The sequence below is a fragment of the Saimiri boliviensis genome, chromosome 3 (genome assembly GCF_048565385.1).
Source record: "Saimiri boliviensis isolate mSaiBol1 chromosome 3, mSaiBol1.pri, whole genome shotgun sequence".
NCBI classification, from domain to species: domain Eukaryota; kingdom Metazoa; phylum Chordata; class Mammalia; order Primates; family Cebidae; genus Saimiri; species Saimiri boliviensis.
Window position 1 is genome coordinate 177870520 of NC_133451.1, and position 18089 is coordinate 177888608.

The window sequence follows — 18089 nt, forward strand, 5'->3', positions numbered from 1 at the left end:
TTTTCAACCATCACCCCACCCCCGCTCATCTTCCCCCTTTTGAAGTCCTCAGTGTCTATTATTTCCATCTTTATGTCCACTTCTAAGTGGGAAACTGCGGCATTTGATTTTTCTGAGTGATTTCACTTAGGATAATGACCTAGAGCTCTATCCATGTTGCTGCAAAAGAAATTATTGCTTTCTTTTTTAGGTCTGGATGATATCCTATGACGCATGCATATCACGTTTTCTTTATCCATTAGACCGTTGATGGACACTGAATTTGACTTCATGACTTTGCTATTGTGAATAGTACTGCAATAAACACACACGTACAGGTGTCTTTTTAATAAAATGATTTCTTTTCCTTTGGGTATATACCCGGTAGGGCGATTGCTGGGTTGAGTACACTATTCCTAATCTCCCTGAAACTCTGTGCCTTTTTCATTTCTGGGTCCTTGGTTGGCCTGGGAAACTTTGCAAGGTCTTCTTTCTTGTAGATTCTAAGATTCTGAGGGCCTTTTGCTTTTCTTCTTACGCCTGCTGTTTTCTTCTCTATTATTTCTTCCCTAATCAGAGATCACCAACTACTATGATCCCCATGACTTTTTTTAAAAGATCCCCGTGAGTGTTTTTTTTAAAAATTAGTTAAGATGTAAACTCAGGAGGTTTTACATAAGCCTAATTTCTAGCTTTCCTTAAAAAAAAAAAAAATCAGCTGACCCTGCCAAACAGTTACCCTTGAGAGAGAGCAGGCACTCCCCAGTTGACCATAGTTCACTAGAGTATGCCTGCCATTCCCTGTTGTTCTCCGTCTGGCCTTCTTTGTTCATGGACCTCGCCTGTCCGAGCTTTGCAGACACCCGAATTTGAGCCTCCTACCCTTAATCCACTGCGCTCTTTCCTGGGTCCTGTCTTCTCATGAATCAGAGAAGACGCGTCTCTGTCCCCTTTTCTCCCATTTAATACATGCCTGGCTTTTGAGTCACTCAGACAACATTTGGATGAATAAAAGGCTCCGTTAGGTTTGATTCCAATCACTGAATATCCAAGGACCCTGTTCCCAATAGGCAACACAGAGGTCTCTGCCTAGTGAACATTTTGAATGAGATATTTTTTGTATCGGGTTGAGAAAAGGTATTTGTACTTCACCTAGGCATAAAACTTTACAGATCATTAAGTCCTGCTTCGTGTTACATATGAGAAACGGGAGGCATACCCAAGATCAAGTGACTTGCCCAGGGCAACAAAGCAAGTTAATAGCAAGCTTGGACCCTGAATAGTATGAATAACTCGTGTTCATGTAGCGCTTTACATGTTACAGAGCACTTAACCCATGCCCATGTCTACCTGGGGTGTGTAGAGGTGATGTTACCTTCCTATTTTATACTGCTGGGGAAATCAAAACCATGAAATTTATATGTTCCACCAAGCTTACTGAACCAGTGAGGACAAAGACCTAACTCTAACCTAAACCTTTCAGCTTGACGTTCAGGGCTTTTCCTGTGATTTTCTCTGACAGTCCCTTTTTCAGCTACCTAAGCTAAAATTCTTCATAGGCTTCTAATGACACGTACCTTCTCTTTGCACTTTACATTTCAGAATCAGAAACCTGAACAAGAAAATTCTAGTTTATTTTGTTTTCAACAGCTCAGGCCAACAGAAGTGAAGATAATGAAAATAAGTGAAGAGCTAAGTAGCTGATGTTTTACCTTCCTTACCTAGTATAGCCAGGTAGTTACTGTGAAAATCCTTTTCCCTTGGCAGGAAGTAGCAAGGCTTGAATGAGGAGTCGATGGTTCTCCCTGTGCTGTGGCGTAAATGAGTAACCCTTGTACTTGCTACCAGTGCATTGCTTCAGGACCCAGGAGGCTTCAGAAACGTGGGCCATGGGGGGTCAGGGGAGTCATTTCAGTCTTCTTTTCTCTCTTCAGCAAATTCTTTGTACTTAATGAGCCTTGGGAGCTCAGCCACCCTGTGGTGCAGCTTCTTTCCCTGCAGGAGCTGTGGAGAGTCCAGAGCTGTGCCATCCAATGCACATGTTGGGGTTGAGCAACTTGCAGTGAGACTCGTCCAAACTGAGTGGGATGGAATCACTCTGTACCCACCGGGTTCAAAGACATAGTACAAAAAAAAGAATGTATCCATCTCAGCACTTTTCTATATGCATTGCATGTTGAAGTGATTATAGTGTAGCTATATTGGACTAAATGAAATATATTATTAAAATGAGTTTTACCTATTTGTTTTTGATTTTTAAAATGTGGCTACCAGAAAATCTAAATTCCAAGTGTGGCTCATATTATATTTCAGTTGCATAGTGTTGGGCTAGAGGCAGCAATTCCTTCCCTTGAGAGTGCTAAGAGACAAACATTTCTGTTCATTCAACAAATATTTACAGAGACCTAAATGGAGTTGTTACCTGAGAGAGGCTTTCATATCAATTTTAAAAGACTCTTGAGTAATCCCTTCAGTCTCTTAGCTGTTCCTCATCTGTGGGCAAGTCTTGTATTATAAATGAAGACCGAGCTTGCTTTTATATTTGGGTCATCCAAAAACAAAAACCTTGTTACCCTAAATTGCAGGGAGGAATAGGAGGCAAATGGGAAGACCCGTTTCTCATTGCCATTATGGAGCATTTTGCAAAGGACTGTAATATGAGGCAAAATATTTTCATATCTGCTAAGAGGATGTCAATGGGCATGAATTTCCATTCCACAGCATTTCATTCATTCACTGATTTTCCTCAAAGTGACTGACTTATCTGGAAAAGGAACACTGGACTTAGTGATGCAGTCGAATGTTGAAGTGCTCCATTTAAAACATGGCATTGCAAAGCAGTGAGGAAAAGATGGATTGTTATTGAAATGATGATAGGACAGCCGCTGAGTCATGCGGAGAAACGAAGTGTTAAGTGCTCTCCTACCTTATTCTTTATGCAAAACCAGATGGGCATATGGTTCACAGGCTGAAATGTAAAAAGGAAGGACAAAAAGAAGGAAACACTTAAAAAACTAAGAAGAAATATGGGTTTCTTATTTAAAACAATTGTGGAATAAGAAGATTTTTAAAGCATGATGTTAAATCAAGATGCAGTAGTGGAAAAAAACTGATACATTTCACACATAAAATAAAAACTTTTCTATAACAAACCTATGAAGTTAAAAAACAAATTAGAACATTATTTTTAATAGACATAAATATATACACACATATATACATATAAGTTAAAGAACACTTTACATAATATAGAAAGAGTACGTATGGCCAGGTGCAGTGGCTCACACCTGTAATCCCAGCACTTGAGGAAGCTGAGGTGGGCAGATCACCTGAGGTCAGAAGTTCAACACCAGCCTGGCCAATATGGTGAAACCCCATCTCTACTAAAAAAATACAAAAATTAGCCAGGCCGTGGTAGTGTGTGCCTATAATCCCAGCTACTCAGGAGGCTGAGACAGGAGAAACACTTGAACCCGGGAGGAAGAGGTTGCATTGAGCTGAGAATGTGCCACTGCACTCCAGCCTAGATGACTGAGGGAGACCCTATCTGAAAAAAAAAAAAAAAAAAAGAAAGGATTTCTGCCAGTCCATAAGAAAAATACCAATAACCCAATAGAAATATGGAGTATTGAAACAAGCAAATCCTAAAAGAAAATTGATGCTTAATCTCATCAGTAAATACAAATTCAGATTAAAATACAGATTAAAACAGTTTGCCGAGACATAATAAATGGCAACATCTCTATAAAATGGAATATCATCTTAATCAAGCTATCCCTATTGATATGCAAAGATGTTCATGAAATACTGTTTCATGAGAGAATAGAATGGATGGCTTGGTTTTATTTGTGTTAAAAATCAGTAAAGTAGATACATATATAAAAACATCTACATAGAAAATAAATGGAAGGATATGTTTTAAATTGTTCAATGAAAATCCATCTGGGAAGTGCATTGGGGAGAGACAGATTTGGGGAACTGTCTGAGGCCTTTTACTTCACGATGTTCTATACCAGGGCTGTGCAATATTTTGGCTTCCCTGGGCCACATTAGAAGAAGAAGAATTGTCCTGGCCACACATAAAATACACTAATGATAGCTGATGAGCTTAAAAAAAAAAAAAAAAAAAAAAACTCAAAAATATCTCATAATGTTTTAAGAAACTTGACAAATTTGTGTGGGGCTACATGTAGAGGACCCTGGGTTGGACAAGCTTGCTCTAGTGGGTTGTGAATTAAAGTAATTTCTTCTCAGATACACTGTTTGTATCCTACAGTGCTCAAAAGCTACAGAGTGATTCATCAGTAAAACTTCCTATAAAATAGTGTCTATTCAACTTAGTTCTCATTAAAAAATGTTTTCTCTTTAAAAAAGTTGTAAGCCCCACCTTTAAAAAACAGCTATATTCTCTCTAGCAAAGAGGGCAATGTTACACAAAAAGTTTACTTTAATATTTCTTAAGCTGCCTTGTTGTTATTGATATTTTTGTCAGTATTTCATCTCGTGTTTATTTGTATTTCTGATAACTCTCAAAAACACATTCTTTCTACATTTTAGACTCTTCTCCAAAAAGAGACATAAGAATTTGAAGAGTATTAAATATTACAGAGTCCCTGCTTTTATCTCCAGTATACTGAATTTTACCATATATCCAACCTAAGTCAAAGCTGCTTACCAAATGCTTGGAAGAAGGTATTTTAGGATACAAGTTTCTTTTGCAGGTGATGAGTGCACTCCTAACATTAAAGGTCATGGTTTTATTAAATGTCACAGAAAGCTCACACTACTGAGCTCAAACATTCATACATGAATTTTATCAAAATTCTATTCAAAGTTATCAGATTCTTGCTTTCTTCTTGTTACAAAGGTTAAGTTACACTTACAACAAAAGCTGCTTTATGTTTCTGCCTGATTTACTTAATGCCTCTACCAGATAGTCCTAACTTTATGATTTTCTCTGGAACCGATAAAAGAAGCAAGGAACAGTGTTTTTTTTTTTTTTTTTTTTTTTTTTTTTTTTTTTTTTTTTTAATGCTAATCTATGCTGCTTCAGAAGAAATCTCAAGTAATTTTAAAGTATGACAACATCTTGCTAACAAATATTACTGTCAATGCATAAAAATGAAATGCAGAAAAAAATATGCCAGGCTATTTAGAGGAATAGAAATAAAACAGAAAAATGAGACATGTCCATTTAAAGTGAGGTTATGCATCATACATGCGGAGAGCTAAAAGAGACCTAAAAATCATTGGCTCCAAGTTACTTTATAGATGAGGAAGCTATGAACAATAGAGGTAAAATCGCTCCTTAAAGCCACAGAGTTAGGTAACGGACATGCTATGACTAGAACTGTGGTCTTCTACTTGGCAGGTGGCTTGTTATACCACTGCAGAATGTGTCTACCTGCATATACTTGCTTCTAAGCATCCAACCCTGTGGTCCAGCAGTTCTACTGGACATGTACCCAATATGCAGATAACAGCTTCTGTCCACCAAAAGATATTTACTAGATTATTCACAACAGCAGTGTTCTTAATAGCCACCATCTAATTGGAAGGAAAGAAGGCAGGAAAGAAGGAAAGAAAACCCACATGTTCATCAGCAGTAGAATGGATACATTATATTATATTTACAGAATAGAATATTACACAGAAGTTTAAAAGAAAGAACTACTGACTCTTGGAGCAATCTGGATACATCTCAGACAGCGTATCGTTGAGCAAAAGTAGCTAGACAGAAATTATGGAAAGCACTGTGTTATTTTTATGCCCGTTTGCAAGCTCCTTAAGGGCAGAGACCATTTTCCTGCATTTGTAGATCTTTAATACTGAGCACGTTATTCAGCACACAATTGGTGCTCATAGTCCAGGCACACTGGCTCACACCTGTAACCCCAGCACTTCGGGAAGTTGAGACAGGAGGATCGCTTGAGCCCAGAAGTTTGACACCAGCTGGACATCATAATGAGCCCTTATAAAAATTAGCTGGGTGTGGTGTTGGATGCCTCTAGTCCCAGCTACTCAAGAGGCTGAGGCAAGAGGATCGCTTGAGCCCAGGAATTCGAGGCTACAGTGAGCAATGAATGTGCCACTGCACTTCAGCCAGGTTAACAGAGTGAGACCCTTCCCCCTCAAACACCATGCCCCCAAAATAGATGTTCAATGTGTATTTATTTTAATGGATAATATATGATATGAAGAAAGACACAAAGGAGGCACCCAGTGTTTTTCCATTGAGAAAGCAGCAGGAAATATTGGGAACAATATTTTAACCCTCAGATGTTTATACCAGAGCACAGCATATGGAAACCTGAAATGCTAACACAGTGTTAAATATATAACTGACACTTGGCCAGCCAAGGATGACCGTGATGAGACTGTGTAATTTTTCAGAACCTTTCAAAACAGGCGCCACTAATGAAGCCTATTGTTTGACCCCAGAATTAATCTAAACATGATATCAAATAGATGTGATAGTCTTCTCTATTTATATTTTTGGCTTCAATGTGAAGGAAGTCTTCTCATCTTCTTCTCCTACTTCTTAATCAGTGGGACAGGATGCTGAGTTGATCGGTCAGACTCTAGCACACTGATTAGGTTTGCGCTTTCGAAGATTTGTTTCTAGGTGTCTAAATAAGCTTATTGTGGAAGAAGACATTCTCTGGTTCCTTTTTCTCTAGCATTGCCTGGTGCACTGGCCCTTCATTTCATGAGGGTGTTGTGTTTGGGATGGAGGTGTTGAAGCAGCTTTTCAATCTGCTTGGTTTCCAGGCTCCTTACACCCAGCCTGTGTAGGAAAGAGGACCCTACCCCTCCATGGTTCACTGCAGTTTATTAGAGCTCTACAGTGAGTTTCGGGCTACCCCCACCATAATATAAAACATTGCTTTGCTTCATTTGGGCTTCTTATTCTCTTGGGGGCCCCTCAAGGTGGGACAGCTAGACCAAGAAAGGATTTGTAAATTCTGGATCTTCTGACCAAATGCCACGACAATGCTCTGAATAGGGTTACCCTTTGATAGCACCTCATTCCTTCATCCCTAAACACATACCACAGAAGTCTCCATGATCCTTTCTCTGGCCATTGGTACTTCAGGCCTTGACAGGTGTTATTCTGTCATTACTGCCTATTATTTCTGAAAGATTAGCATACGGAGAAACTTCTTAAAGTCTGAAGAAGATATATGGTCATGTTTGATAAAGGTTTATCCTACTTATTATAGACTAGACAAGCCACTTGAATTTGAGTTCCTAGGAGCTTTAGGAACAAATTGTCAGTCAATTTGCCATCCTTTATAGAAGCAGTGACTGCTGAGCTCCAGTTAACACAGCTTTGTGAGGAACCAGTTGTTCCAAAGCAAGTTCATTTCATAAAATATTGACTGACAGGGTTTCCATTGTCCTAGTAGAATGGTCTTATCCATAGGATGAGAAGACATAGCCCAAACAATTTAGGTGGGAAAAATAGTACGTGATGCTATTTTATATAAAGGCATTTGTGAAGTGCCCAATATGTAATGCCGAGGTAGAAAAATCACTGTTTTCCTTAATACTATATTTAAGTTACCTTTTTAAAGTTATTATTTTGCATCTCAATTTTTTTATGACAGGTTAAGCTGTATTTCCCATTACTGTAATATCTAGGTAAGTTATATGCAGCTTACTGTCACTGAAGCTTTCCAGAAATGTTTTATTTTACCCTAGGAAAAACAAAAGGCTTGTGCTCTTTCCTTTCTTGCTGATAGTATCAGTGGAGTGCCCAGATTTTGACTCCTGGTATTCTTACTTTACACTGGTACTCTTCTTTACACTGGGGCTTTTGAGATAGACGAAGTTAGATTGCCAGCAGAACTTGAATTGCATGTCTTATCCTGTTATTATTGAAAGTTTGTGCACACAGGACAATAACTGATACAATGACATGACAAAAAACATGTGAAGAATTTATACCAGCTTTTTGTCATGTTCTCCCAGAATACAGAAAGAAAGGCAGGAGGTAAACGTACTTAGAAGTACATTGGTCTGTTTTGAATGGTTTTATTCTTTGTCTTCTTGCTCATTTTTACCAAACCCAAAAGTTGCCCCTTCATTATTCAGTTGTGCTCTGAGCAAATACCCAACCATTACTGTGCAACAGGGTATCCAGTCAGACAAATATACCCTCTGATTGCTCTTCTCGAAATTTTACAGTGAGCTGAAAACAATGTTCATTTGTTATTGGCAAGTTTTTTTTTTTTTAATTTAAGTTCTGGGGTACATGTGCAGAATGTGCAGGTTTGTTACATAGGTGTACACATGATTGGCAAGTTTTAAAAACAGACATTATAAAAATTCTTAATAAAATTGTCTTTCACTCTTTCAGTCTTGCAATGGAATTGTTTATTCTTGATTTAATGTCTACCTGTGATATAGATACAGTGAAATTCCAATACTGAGAGAAAAGACATCTCACCTGGGACGAACAGACACTGCACAGGCAAACTTTAAAGCAGTGACTTGAAAGTTTGGATAAAATCATGTTGAAAATAAACCTCAGGGAATTCTTGGAAATTGTGTAACCTTCTGGTGTTGGTCTGGTGGTTGCTTTTGCAGTTTAACTCGGCTGCTAAGCAGCTGATAGAATGGGATAAGCCTCCTGTGCCAGGAGTTGATGCGGGAGAATGTTCCTCGGCAGGAGCCCAGAGCAGCACCGCCCCAAAGCACTCCGACACCAAGAAGAACACCAAAAAGCGGCATTCCTTCACTTCCCTCACGATGGCCAACAAGTCCTCCCAGGCGCCCCAGAACCGGCACTCCATGGAGATCAGCCCTCCTGTCCTCATCAGCTCCAGCAACCCCACTGCTGCTGCGCGGATCAGCGAGCTGTCTGGGCTCTCCTGCAGTGCCCCTTCTCAGGTAAATCCTCAGGTGTTATATAAAGAGCTCACCCACAAAAGGATCAACTCACAAACGTGCTTGCTCCCTAGCTGACAAATATTACTTATTTTGAACTTCTGAAGATAGTAGCTTTTCTGGGAAGCAAAACCTGTCTTTATTTTGCAGGTGGGAAAATGGAGAAGGGAAAGCTAACTTGAGTGTATCGACCTAGAACTAACTCCTCCATCACTTTCAAAGGAAAGATCTGAACTTACAAGATGAGTTACATAATACTTACTAGTTTCACCAAGCAGTCACTCAGCCTTACAGAACCTTCTCACAATACTGCTTTGGGAGATCTTGCCAATCTTTATCTCCACCCAGATTTAAGACGCCAAGGTCCAAACGTAATGTTTGTAGTTGCTTGTATCTATGTAACTTACCTTAATATTTAGGCTTCCCAGAAGTACAGGGAAAGAAGAACAAGGACGAAAGAAACATTTAATATAAATTAGAAATTGACCTCACATATTTTAAGCTCATTAGTTCTTTACAACTTTCGACTGGTATGTAAAAAATAGCCACACGTTATTCTTAGGTTTATAAAAATACATGGGATGACCAGGGCATTCATTCATTCATTTGGCAAACATTTATTGAGCACTTTACTATTAGACCTTTCTAAGCACTGTGTATACCATGATATATAAAATATAGCAATTTGCTGTGTTAGGCTTTAATTCTGGACTACAAAAAAAGCCTAATTATAACCCTGCCCAAGCCACAGGGCTGCTATCATTATCCACTTAGGTGATGGTTGTATTTTCCTCAGCTTAAAGTTCAGAGAACCTAGTTCAAAGCAGCCTGTCACAAGCAGAAGACATTGCTTTCAAGTCTCACGTTTCATCTTGAAAATACATGCAGATTTTACATTCTACTGCATCATATAGCTAGAGTGGGTTTTTTTTTTCCCCTTTAAACATTAAAATGAAATTATGTCACCTTAAAGAAAAAGAAAGAAACATGTAGTCCTGGTCCTCAAAAAGTTTACATTCTAATAAGTGCCTATTTTGTACACAATGAAAATGTAAAATACAGTTTTTTATATCCCTTGCCATTTTTTTCTCAGCTTCTTTGTTTGTTTGTTTGTTTTTAATAGAAATAGGGTCTCATTTTGTTGCCCAGGCTGGTAACAAACTCTTGGCCCCAAGTGAACCTCCCGCCTGGGCCTCCCAAAGTGCTGGGATTACAAGTTTGAGCCACAGCTTAGCCTCATTTGCTTGACCCTGCTCCTTTAGATTCATATTGCATGTTTTAAATTAAATGCATTCACTTTCTGAGTGGGACTGTGGCATTGTTGTTTTGTGGCATTTTTTAGGTGTTATGGCCATGACACTTTTATTGAGATAAATGAAGACACACACACGCACAACTAGAACGTCAGTGCAGTGAAGGCAAGAGCCTGTGTTTCGTTCGGTGATAATATTCCAAATGGCAGACATACAGAAAGCACACACAACACATATTTGTTGGATGAAAGAGTCACTTGAAAAATGGGTGGAGAGGAGAACCATGCCATTTTACATGGAACTAATCATACCTGTGTCAGAAACAGACGTGGATCATAGATCGGAGCAGGAAGTGCCAAGTGAGGTTAATCTGGAAAGGTTCAGAACTGAAGATTTTTGAGTAAGGTTCTGAAGGAGGGACCTAGTAAAGATGGCCATTCACTAAGAGATATTTGAATCATTTTGATTCAGTGCTTTTTGTCTTGCAACCTAGCAACATTTGCACAATGATATTGTCTTGAAATAAAAGACAAGCTGTCAAGGATAGTGACACCTCAGAATGGGAATAACTTTAAAAGAATGGACAATCCTCTTTTGGCAGGAGAGGAAACAGAGAAAAGAAGATAGACTGGGCATTTTCATCTTTGCAGAGAGCTCGGCATTCAGGTGTGAGCATGCCTGACGCTGCCACACCAGAGCTGGCAATGAAGACTCTAAAAGTAGAGCTATTTTTGTTTTGGTTCAAGTAGCTCAGGAAACAAGGCTCTTTCTGTGTTCCACTCAAACTTTCCCCTTCAGCCATTCCACCCCTCCTTCTGATTTCCATTTGGTTCTGTTTTCAGTGGTAGAGCGTTGCCTCAGGGAGAAGTTATTTCTAGAAGAGGCTGGGAGGTGTTTGAAGTGCTGCCTGGTTTCTCCAGCCTAGGTTTACAGAAAACACTACTTATCTAGGGCACTGTGTACATTGGAGGGAACCCCAGTCCACAATAGAGCATTGAGCATGTGTAGCATTTGTGACGTGCAGAAACTCTTCCAACCATGGAGATCAGTGCATAGGGGAAATGGCTCATGTAACACCATTTAAAACAACTCTCCTTTTGCTCTGCCCAGCAAAGGGCCTGGCTATAGATTTCACTGAGGCCCATGGCTGAATCTGTTCCCTGCTATTGACCTGATTGCTGTCTTCTTTTCCTTACACATGTTAACCTTTGCCTGTAGTTCCTTTTCTTTTCTGTTTTTTTCTTTTTCGAGACAGAGTTTTACTCCTGTCTCCCAGGCTGGAGCGTGATGGCACGATCTTGGTTCACTGCAACCTTCGCCTCCCAGGCTCAAGTGATTCTCCTGCCTCAGTCTCCCGAGTAGCTGGGATTACAGGCACACATCACCACGAGCGGCTAATTTTTGTATTTTTAAGTATAGTTAGGATTAAGTTTGGTTGCGTTTATTAGAAAATTGAAAGTAAGTGGCTTAAAAATGTTAGTTTTTTTTTTTTTTTTTTTGAGATGGAGTCTCACTCTGTTGCCCAGGCTAGAGTGCAGAGGCATGATCTCGGCTCACTGTAACCTCTACCTCCCAGGTTTAAACAGTTCTCTGCCTCAGCCTCCCGAGTAGCTGGGATTACAGGCACGTGCCACCATGCCTGGCTAATTTTTTGTATTTTTAGTAGAGACGGAGTTTCACCATCTTGGCCAGACTGGCCTTGAACTCCTGACTTCGTGATCCACCTGCCGTGGCCTCCCAAAATGCTGGGATTATAGGCATAAACCACTGTGCCTGGGCCAGTGTTCATTTTCATCTCATCCCAATGAGATCTAGACATAGACAGTTGAGTGCTGGTGTGATGGCACCACAAAGTTATTAGGGACCTAGGCACCTTCAAGCTCATGTCTCCTCCATATGAATAGGTCCTCATACCCTTGTTTCTGTATGGCAATTAGAGATGTCACTGTCACATCAAACTGCAGGCAGCAGGATGATGAAATGGACAAGAAGGGAGGCAGAGGGCTTGCTTGCTGTTCTATTTAGTGACTACTGAGTGGTGGCTGAACTGTCAAATACATAAATTAGAAGATTACTTACAGGCAGTGCTGCCCAGGTGGGTCGCCAGATCAGATAGATGTGCATGAGTGTCCGTGATTGATGTGCGTAAAAGCCCATGATAGTACAAGCAGCCAAGATGCTTTGTCTCCTCCTCTGACCACACTTAGGATATGTTTTGGCCTCCAGAGGAGTGATTCATAATATTCAGTGTTTCTGTGACATCTTTGTATTCAGTGGCCTCAGGGGAAGCAGAAGCCCCACCCCCCCCCCCCAACTCCTTTTTTGCTTATCCCAGCTCTTCCCCACTTTACTTAGCCTTTCTTGTAGAGGAGACAACGAATTTTTGCAGTCTCCTGAGGAAAGGGTGAGCCCAGCAGAAAGTCAGGTTGTCTCTATTCGGGGCATTTATTCTAGACAGGCTCACCTTTCACTGGTTTACTTCTACTTCTTGTTCTTCTGCTTTTAGTCATTCTTGGGTGACTTTGTCTCTTCCTTTGCTGCAATGCTAGGAACAGCCCCGTGTTGAAGTGGTACTTGCAGGATTCCCCATGTCAGTTCTTCCCTGGAGTGCTTGTGATGGCAGAGACCTCAAGTAGCCTCTGGTCCAGCTGCTCACAGAGGTCTAGAGACGTGAAGGGACTTATCCCAAAACCGTGAGGTCATTAACCACTAATTACTCTCACTCCCACTCTGCACTTGTAGAGAAATGCCCATCAGTAATGAAATCTTTCTCAAATATGCATAGGGTCAGGCCCAGGAAATTGTATTTTGGTTAAGTTTTTTTCTGCCCCAGTGGTTCCTTGAAAATAATGTCTGTTACCAGTGGAGGGTGTCCAGATACTTGGCGTTTTGAATAAAGAACTGGACAAAACACATGAAGCAAGGAAAGAATGAAGCAACAAAAGCAGAGATTTGTTAAAAATGAAAGTACACAGCACAGTGTGGGAGCAGCCAGAGCAGCGGCTCAAGAGCCCTGGATATAGAATCTTCTTGAGTCCAAATACTCCCCAGAGGTTTCCCATTGGCCACTCAGTACTCACCGCATGTAAATGAAGTAGTGGCCCACAATCGGTAGTTGTGGAAAGCAACCAATCAGATGCTAATGTGAAGTTACAGGGCTGCACTTCCATGCAAACGAAGACTTGGCCCACAATCAGTGGTGAGGGCAGCAACCAATCAGAGGCTGAGTGAAGTTAGAAAGTCACACTCCTATGCAAATGGATGATTTGGTTACAAAAAGCAGCCAATCATGGATACTTTGAATTTCCCGTCTGCAGCTCAGAAAAGGTGAGGGGTTTGCAAAGTAGCCTCTGGTCCTTTTATTACTTAGGCATGGAAAGTTAGGGTTTTCCTTTCAGGGTAGTTCTGGGAAGTCGGCGTGAAATGGCCTTAGGTTCCCCGCCTCCAGATCCTTTTCTAAAGATTGCAGATTCCGTGTGTATAGCATAGATTTATTTGAGAAATTAAATTACATGCTGTGATGCTGATTATCCATGGCTTTGGTAGGACCTACCCCAGTGGGAAAGTGAACGTTTCTATTAGGTCCTCTGGAAACTGATCTCCTAGCTTTTCTTTGTCCTGATAGTCTTTTTCTTAATGTATGGGAACTGAGAAAACTATCTTTGGGATTGCATTTTTATGATAAAACCTAGCATTTGGGGTGGGTCATTGTTTCCTTAGGGAAACAGGTGCTAGCCAACAACATTGCTTCTATTTACACTGGAGGAAAAACACACTCCCATTTGTGCAGAACTCATCCCCTGCTTCTGTAGCTTCAGGTAACACCACTGCATTCTGCAGCTGGACCTGCCATGCAACCTGAGTGAAATTGATCAAGTAACTTAACACAGGCAATGAAATGACCTGAATAACTTAATTTCTTTCTAGTAAATTAATCTTGGGTTGTATCATGGATAAGACACCTTTGAAGACAACTAATTTGGCTTGACATTGTTCCTTTAACATTTTTATAAGTAATTGCCTGCTCTAAGCATGTCTAGGCAGCTGCATTTTAATTATGCATCCCCACCAAAAAGTAGAAGTCATGAAAAATGATCCTGAAAATAGCAAAAGTTCACATAGATTTAACATATTGATAGACAGGTGAGTGTTCAGCCACTACTCACCTTAACAGGTTCTTCAGGGAAACTGCCAGGGGGCTAGCTGAGCGCCAGGCAGACCATTGGAAGGCCGGTTTGATTCATGGTGGCGTACAAAACAAGGCAACATGTTATGATGAAAGCCAATGGCAGTTAAATTCTGTAGGTAAAACACTGTCATGACCAGTATTTATCACATCATTCCCCAGCATCTAGTAAAATGCCTGGTTCAAATTAGGTAACTGGTGAATTGGGGTTGAACAAACTAGAAGGGATTCCACCTTCCCCAAATAACAGAAAGTACAGATTTTTTTTTTTAATGTGACTTGCCATTCTAAGGTTTAACCAGTATATTCTGTTGTATTAGACATAGTCTTCTTTTTAATACCTTTTTTTTTTCTTGGCAGGTTCATATAAGTACCACCGGGTTAATTGTGACCCCACCCCCAAGCAGCCCAGTGACAACTGGCCCCTCGTTTACTTTTCCATCAGATGTTCCCTACCAAGCTGCCCTTGGAGTGAGTATAGTTTCTCCCATTTCTATTTCTCTGTTAGGTGTTTAGTCATGCGACTCTGGCACACTCCACCTCCTGGCACCTGCAGTGTTATGTTCATACTTGCTAGGTGAGGCGGGTCTCTATCTTTCATCTGTTATCTCTGTTCATCTTAACAAAACATTAGAAAGTCCCTTGCCTGCATCCTGCAAAATCTTTAACAGTGAGGATCAGTGGCCTGAAACTTTTAGAATAACTCAAAAATACATTTAATTTTCATTACAGTTCAACCTGATTTTCTTAAAGCTTAACCTTTGTTTATTTTGAGTTTCTAGATCCTGTTTATTTCTTACAAAGACAAATTTATGGAAATACTAAGGAAACAGGCCCTGAAGATGAATGGTTTACTTTGCGTCACATGACAGATTGATACCAAATCTCTGCATTAAGGATTAATTCTTTAATTTCTTGTCTTGTATCTGTATTGTCTTTAGCTGTGGCTACCTAAAGGGACCTGAAGTCTTGGAAGGCTCCCTTAGTTTGTGTTGATTTTCCTTCTTCTGAAAACATAATATCCTACAGATAGAGTCTAAATGGCTAATTGTTTAAAGATTTTAAAGATTTCTAAACAGGAAAATAATAGGGACAACTAGGATAGCCAGGAGATACAGATACAAAGAAGAGGGCCACTCTGGAGAGAAAATTAAAAGGGAAGCAACACCCTTAGGTAGTAGAGAAAGACTGTTGTGTAAGACGATGTTTCCTAAAATTGTAAGCAGGGAATTAGCAACTGTGAGACATCCCTCATCCAGGCCAAAACTTTGGCTTATATTTTCTGTTTGCTCCAGTGCCGAGTTGAATTACGATAGAAAAGATAATTAAATTAGATTGCCGCAGTACCTAGACCACTGCATCACCCCGCCTGGCCACAGGTGTAAGTCGTGCTGTTGGCAGAGAACACCATTGGTGTGGCCCAATGATGAGGGTGCAGGCCTACAGTGAAACAGCCAGGACCTGAAGCCCACCTCCGCCATTTATTTGTTCTGTAACCATGGAAAAGGTACTCTGCCTCTTTCAGCGTCAGTATCCCTAGCTGTAAAGTAAGTATCTGCTTCAGAGAGTTTGATCATAGAATGGGAGGACCGTTATTGATCTTTTTGGCCTCTGTTGAGGGCTGTTCCAAGTTGGGCCTGGTTCACTTTGTTATAGTTTTCTTTGCTGTCTGTACCAGGAATACTGAGGCTTCTAAGCAGCTGGTTTGTTTTTAGGTTGTGGATTTTATACATGTTGTAAAGATTTTATTTCCCTCTGCTGGAGTGCTTAGGGCCAGATTTGTAGCCCCTCTAGCAAGGACTTCACAACATAATTAGTCAAAATGTTGGCTCCATCTAGTTTTATTGTTCTCATTTTCCATTTGCCCTGTTTTTCCTATTTCTTATTTATTTTGTCTTGATACGTCTATAAATAATTGAAAACTGATTTAGAAACAAGGTGGGATATAAATAAATGTGAGTTATTACCTAGCTTGACTTGGGCTTTTGAAAACTTTTAGAGTTAGTTAAGCATGTTCTTGTATTTAAATGGAAGTTAATAATGTTGTGGGGGTTAAAGCTAGAGGTTAAAGATGTTTTTTTGTTTGTTTATTTTCATTTTTATTGTTTCCTGAACAATCACACTTTTCTCAATAGTACAACTGCTTGGTGAAAGAAAAGATGCCGGGATTCGTCTGGGGAGAAATGAATTTCAGTTAACTTTTAGTGAAATTTGGTTTTCCTGAGATTCTGTTAGCCCCGGATGTTTGACCAGAGCCAAGTTCCTTAACCATTGTGACCTCTCATCTCCAGGGGAGACTCTCGCCTTTCCTTCCCACTAACAGCACATGTACGCAATGAGTTGATATATTCGTTTCCAGATGACTGCCTTGCATGGAAAAATTCTAACTTGATTTCTTATGGGAAAAAAGGAGGACTCTTCAGAGAATGGAAAATTGAAAATGGTTAAGCATCTGAAATCTGAAATCCAAAATGCTCCAAAATCTGAAACTTTTTGAGTACAAACTTGAAGCTCAAAGGAAGTCCTCATTGGAGCATTTGGGATTTCAGATTTTTGGATTTGGGATGCTTAAGTGGTGAAGTAAATATTTTAAAATATTTTTAAAAAAAAATCCAAAATCCAAAACACTTCTGGTCACAAGCATCTGGATAAGGGATATTCAACCTGTAGTGAGAAAAGACATAAGGCTGACTGAATTTCAGCCTTTGTGGGCTGAAAATTATACAGTGTAGTAAATGGCCAGTTGCCGTTAGCTGGAGGCTCACTCTGGGGCTAATTAATGGGACAGGTCACAAGAGAGCATGGATATGCAAAAGTTAATTTACATCCAACCATTTTATTCTAGGATTATAGACGAAAACCTGCATGTTAAGCAAGAAGAAGGTTGATTAAACAGTATGTCTACTGTGCCAATTTCATTTAATGAAAAACTAATTATAAACAAACCTGTCTGTCATCCCAGGAGATGTCTAGATCTCAGAGTCCCTGGTAGGTTGGCAGAAATGTTTTAGATTTAATATGTCAGGTTTAAATGGAAAATCTCAGTAGCATGTGCCCTCTACATCTTATATTAATTGTGTCAAGTATTCTACTTAAAATTTGAAATGGTTCCGAAGACTCTGAATACTATGACGGCAGTGGCACACAGCTTGGTAGAAAAGAAGCCAGGCTTTTCATGTTGTAGATTTATAGGTAATAAATGCCACTAGTAGAATAAAAAATGAAAATTATTTCTAATGCTTTTTTTCATGAATTGAGATTTTTTTAAATCTTTTATGCAGGGTGAAAGTATAAACGTATTGTCCCATATATTTCACATCTAACAGTTAAAATTTTAAATATATAACATTATCAGCAATCCTGGTATTACATGTATCTAATTCAGACATCAAACTATTAATAGTAGTGATTTTTAAAAAATCTCTTTGTAGGGGAGGAGGTTGAAGATCTTAGTCTTGTATCTTCTGCACAATGGCAGAAGGACTTTTAAAACAAATGATGAATAATCCCCAATCCTCTGGACCAGCCAAGAGGTGTTTAGTTGCAAGGTATTATAAGGTAGACAGATCTATAAAGGGAAATGCCATTCATGGCCAATTTATAAACAGATTGCATTCCAAATTTTAGAATTTTAGTCTGAGTATCATGGCCCATTCCTATAATCCCGGCACTTTCGGAGCCTGAAGGAGGAGGATCTCTTTAGGTCAGGAGTTTGAGACCAGCATGGGCAACATAGAAAGACCCTGTCTCTACACACATAAAAAAAATTTATTGAATTA

The 18089-nt window shown here is 39.7% G+C and overlaps 1 protein-coding gene across 3 annotated transcripts in view; it reads left to right on the top strand.

Moving 5' to 3' along the window:
- Positions 1-18089, top strand: part of SH3RF1 (SH3 domain containing ring finger 1) — a 180637-nt gene that overhangs the window by 126791 nt on the left and 35757 nt on the right. For all 3 annotated transcript variants that reach the window (XM_039479144.2, XM_039479143.2, XM_003938719.4), the window contains exons 5-6: positions 8572-8874; positions 14671-14781. In XM_039479144.2, the coding sequence (XP_039335078.1) occupies positions 8572-8874; positions 14671-14781 (414 nt within the window). The remainder of the gene's footprint in view (positions 1-8571; positions 8875-14670; positions 14782-18089) is intronic.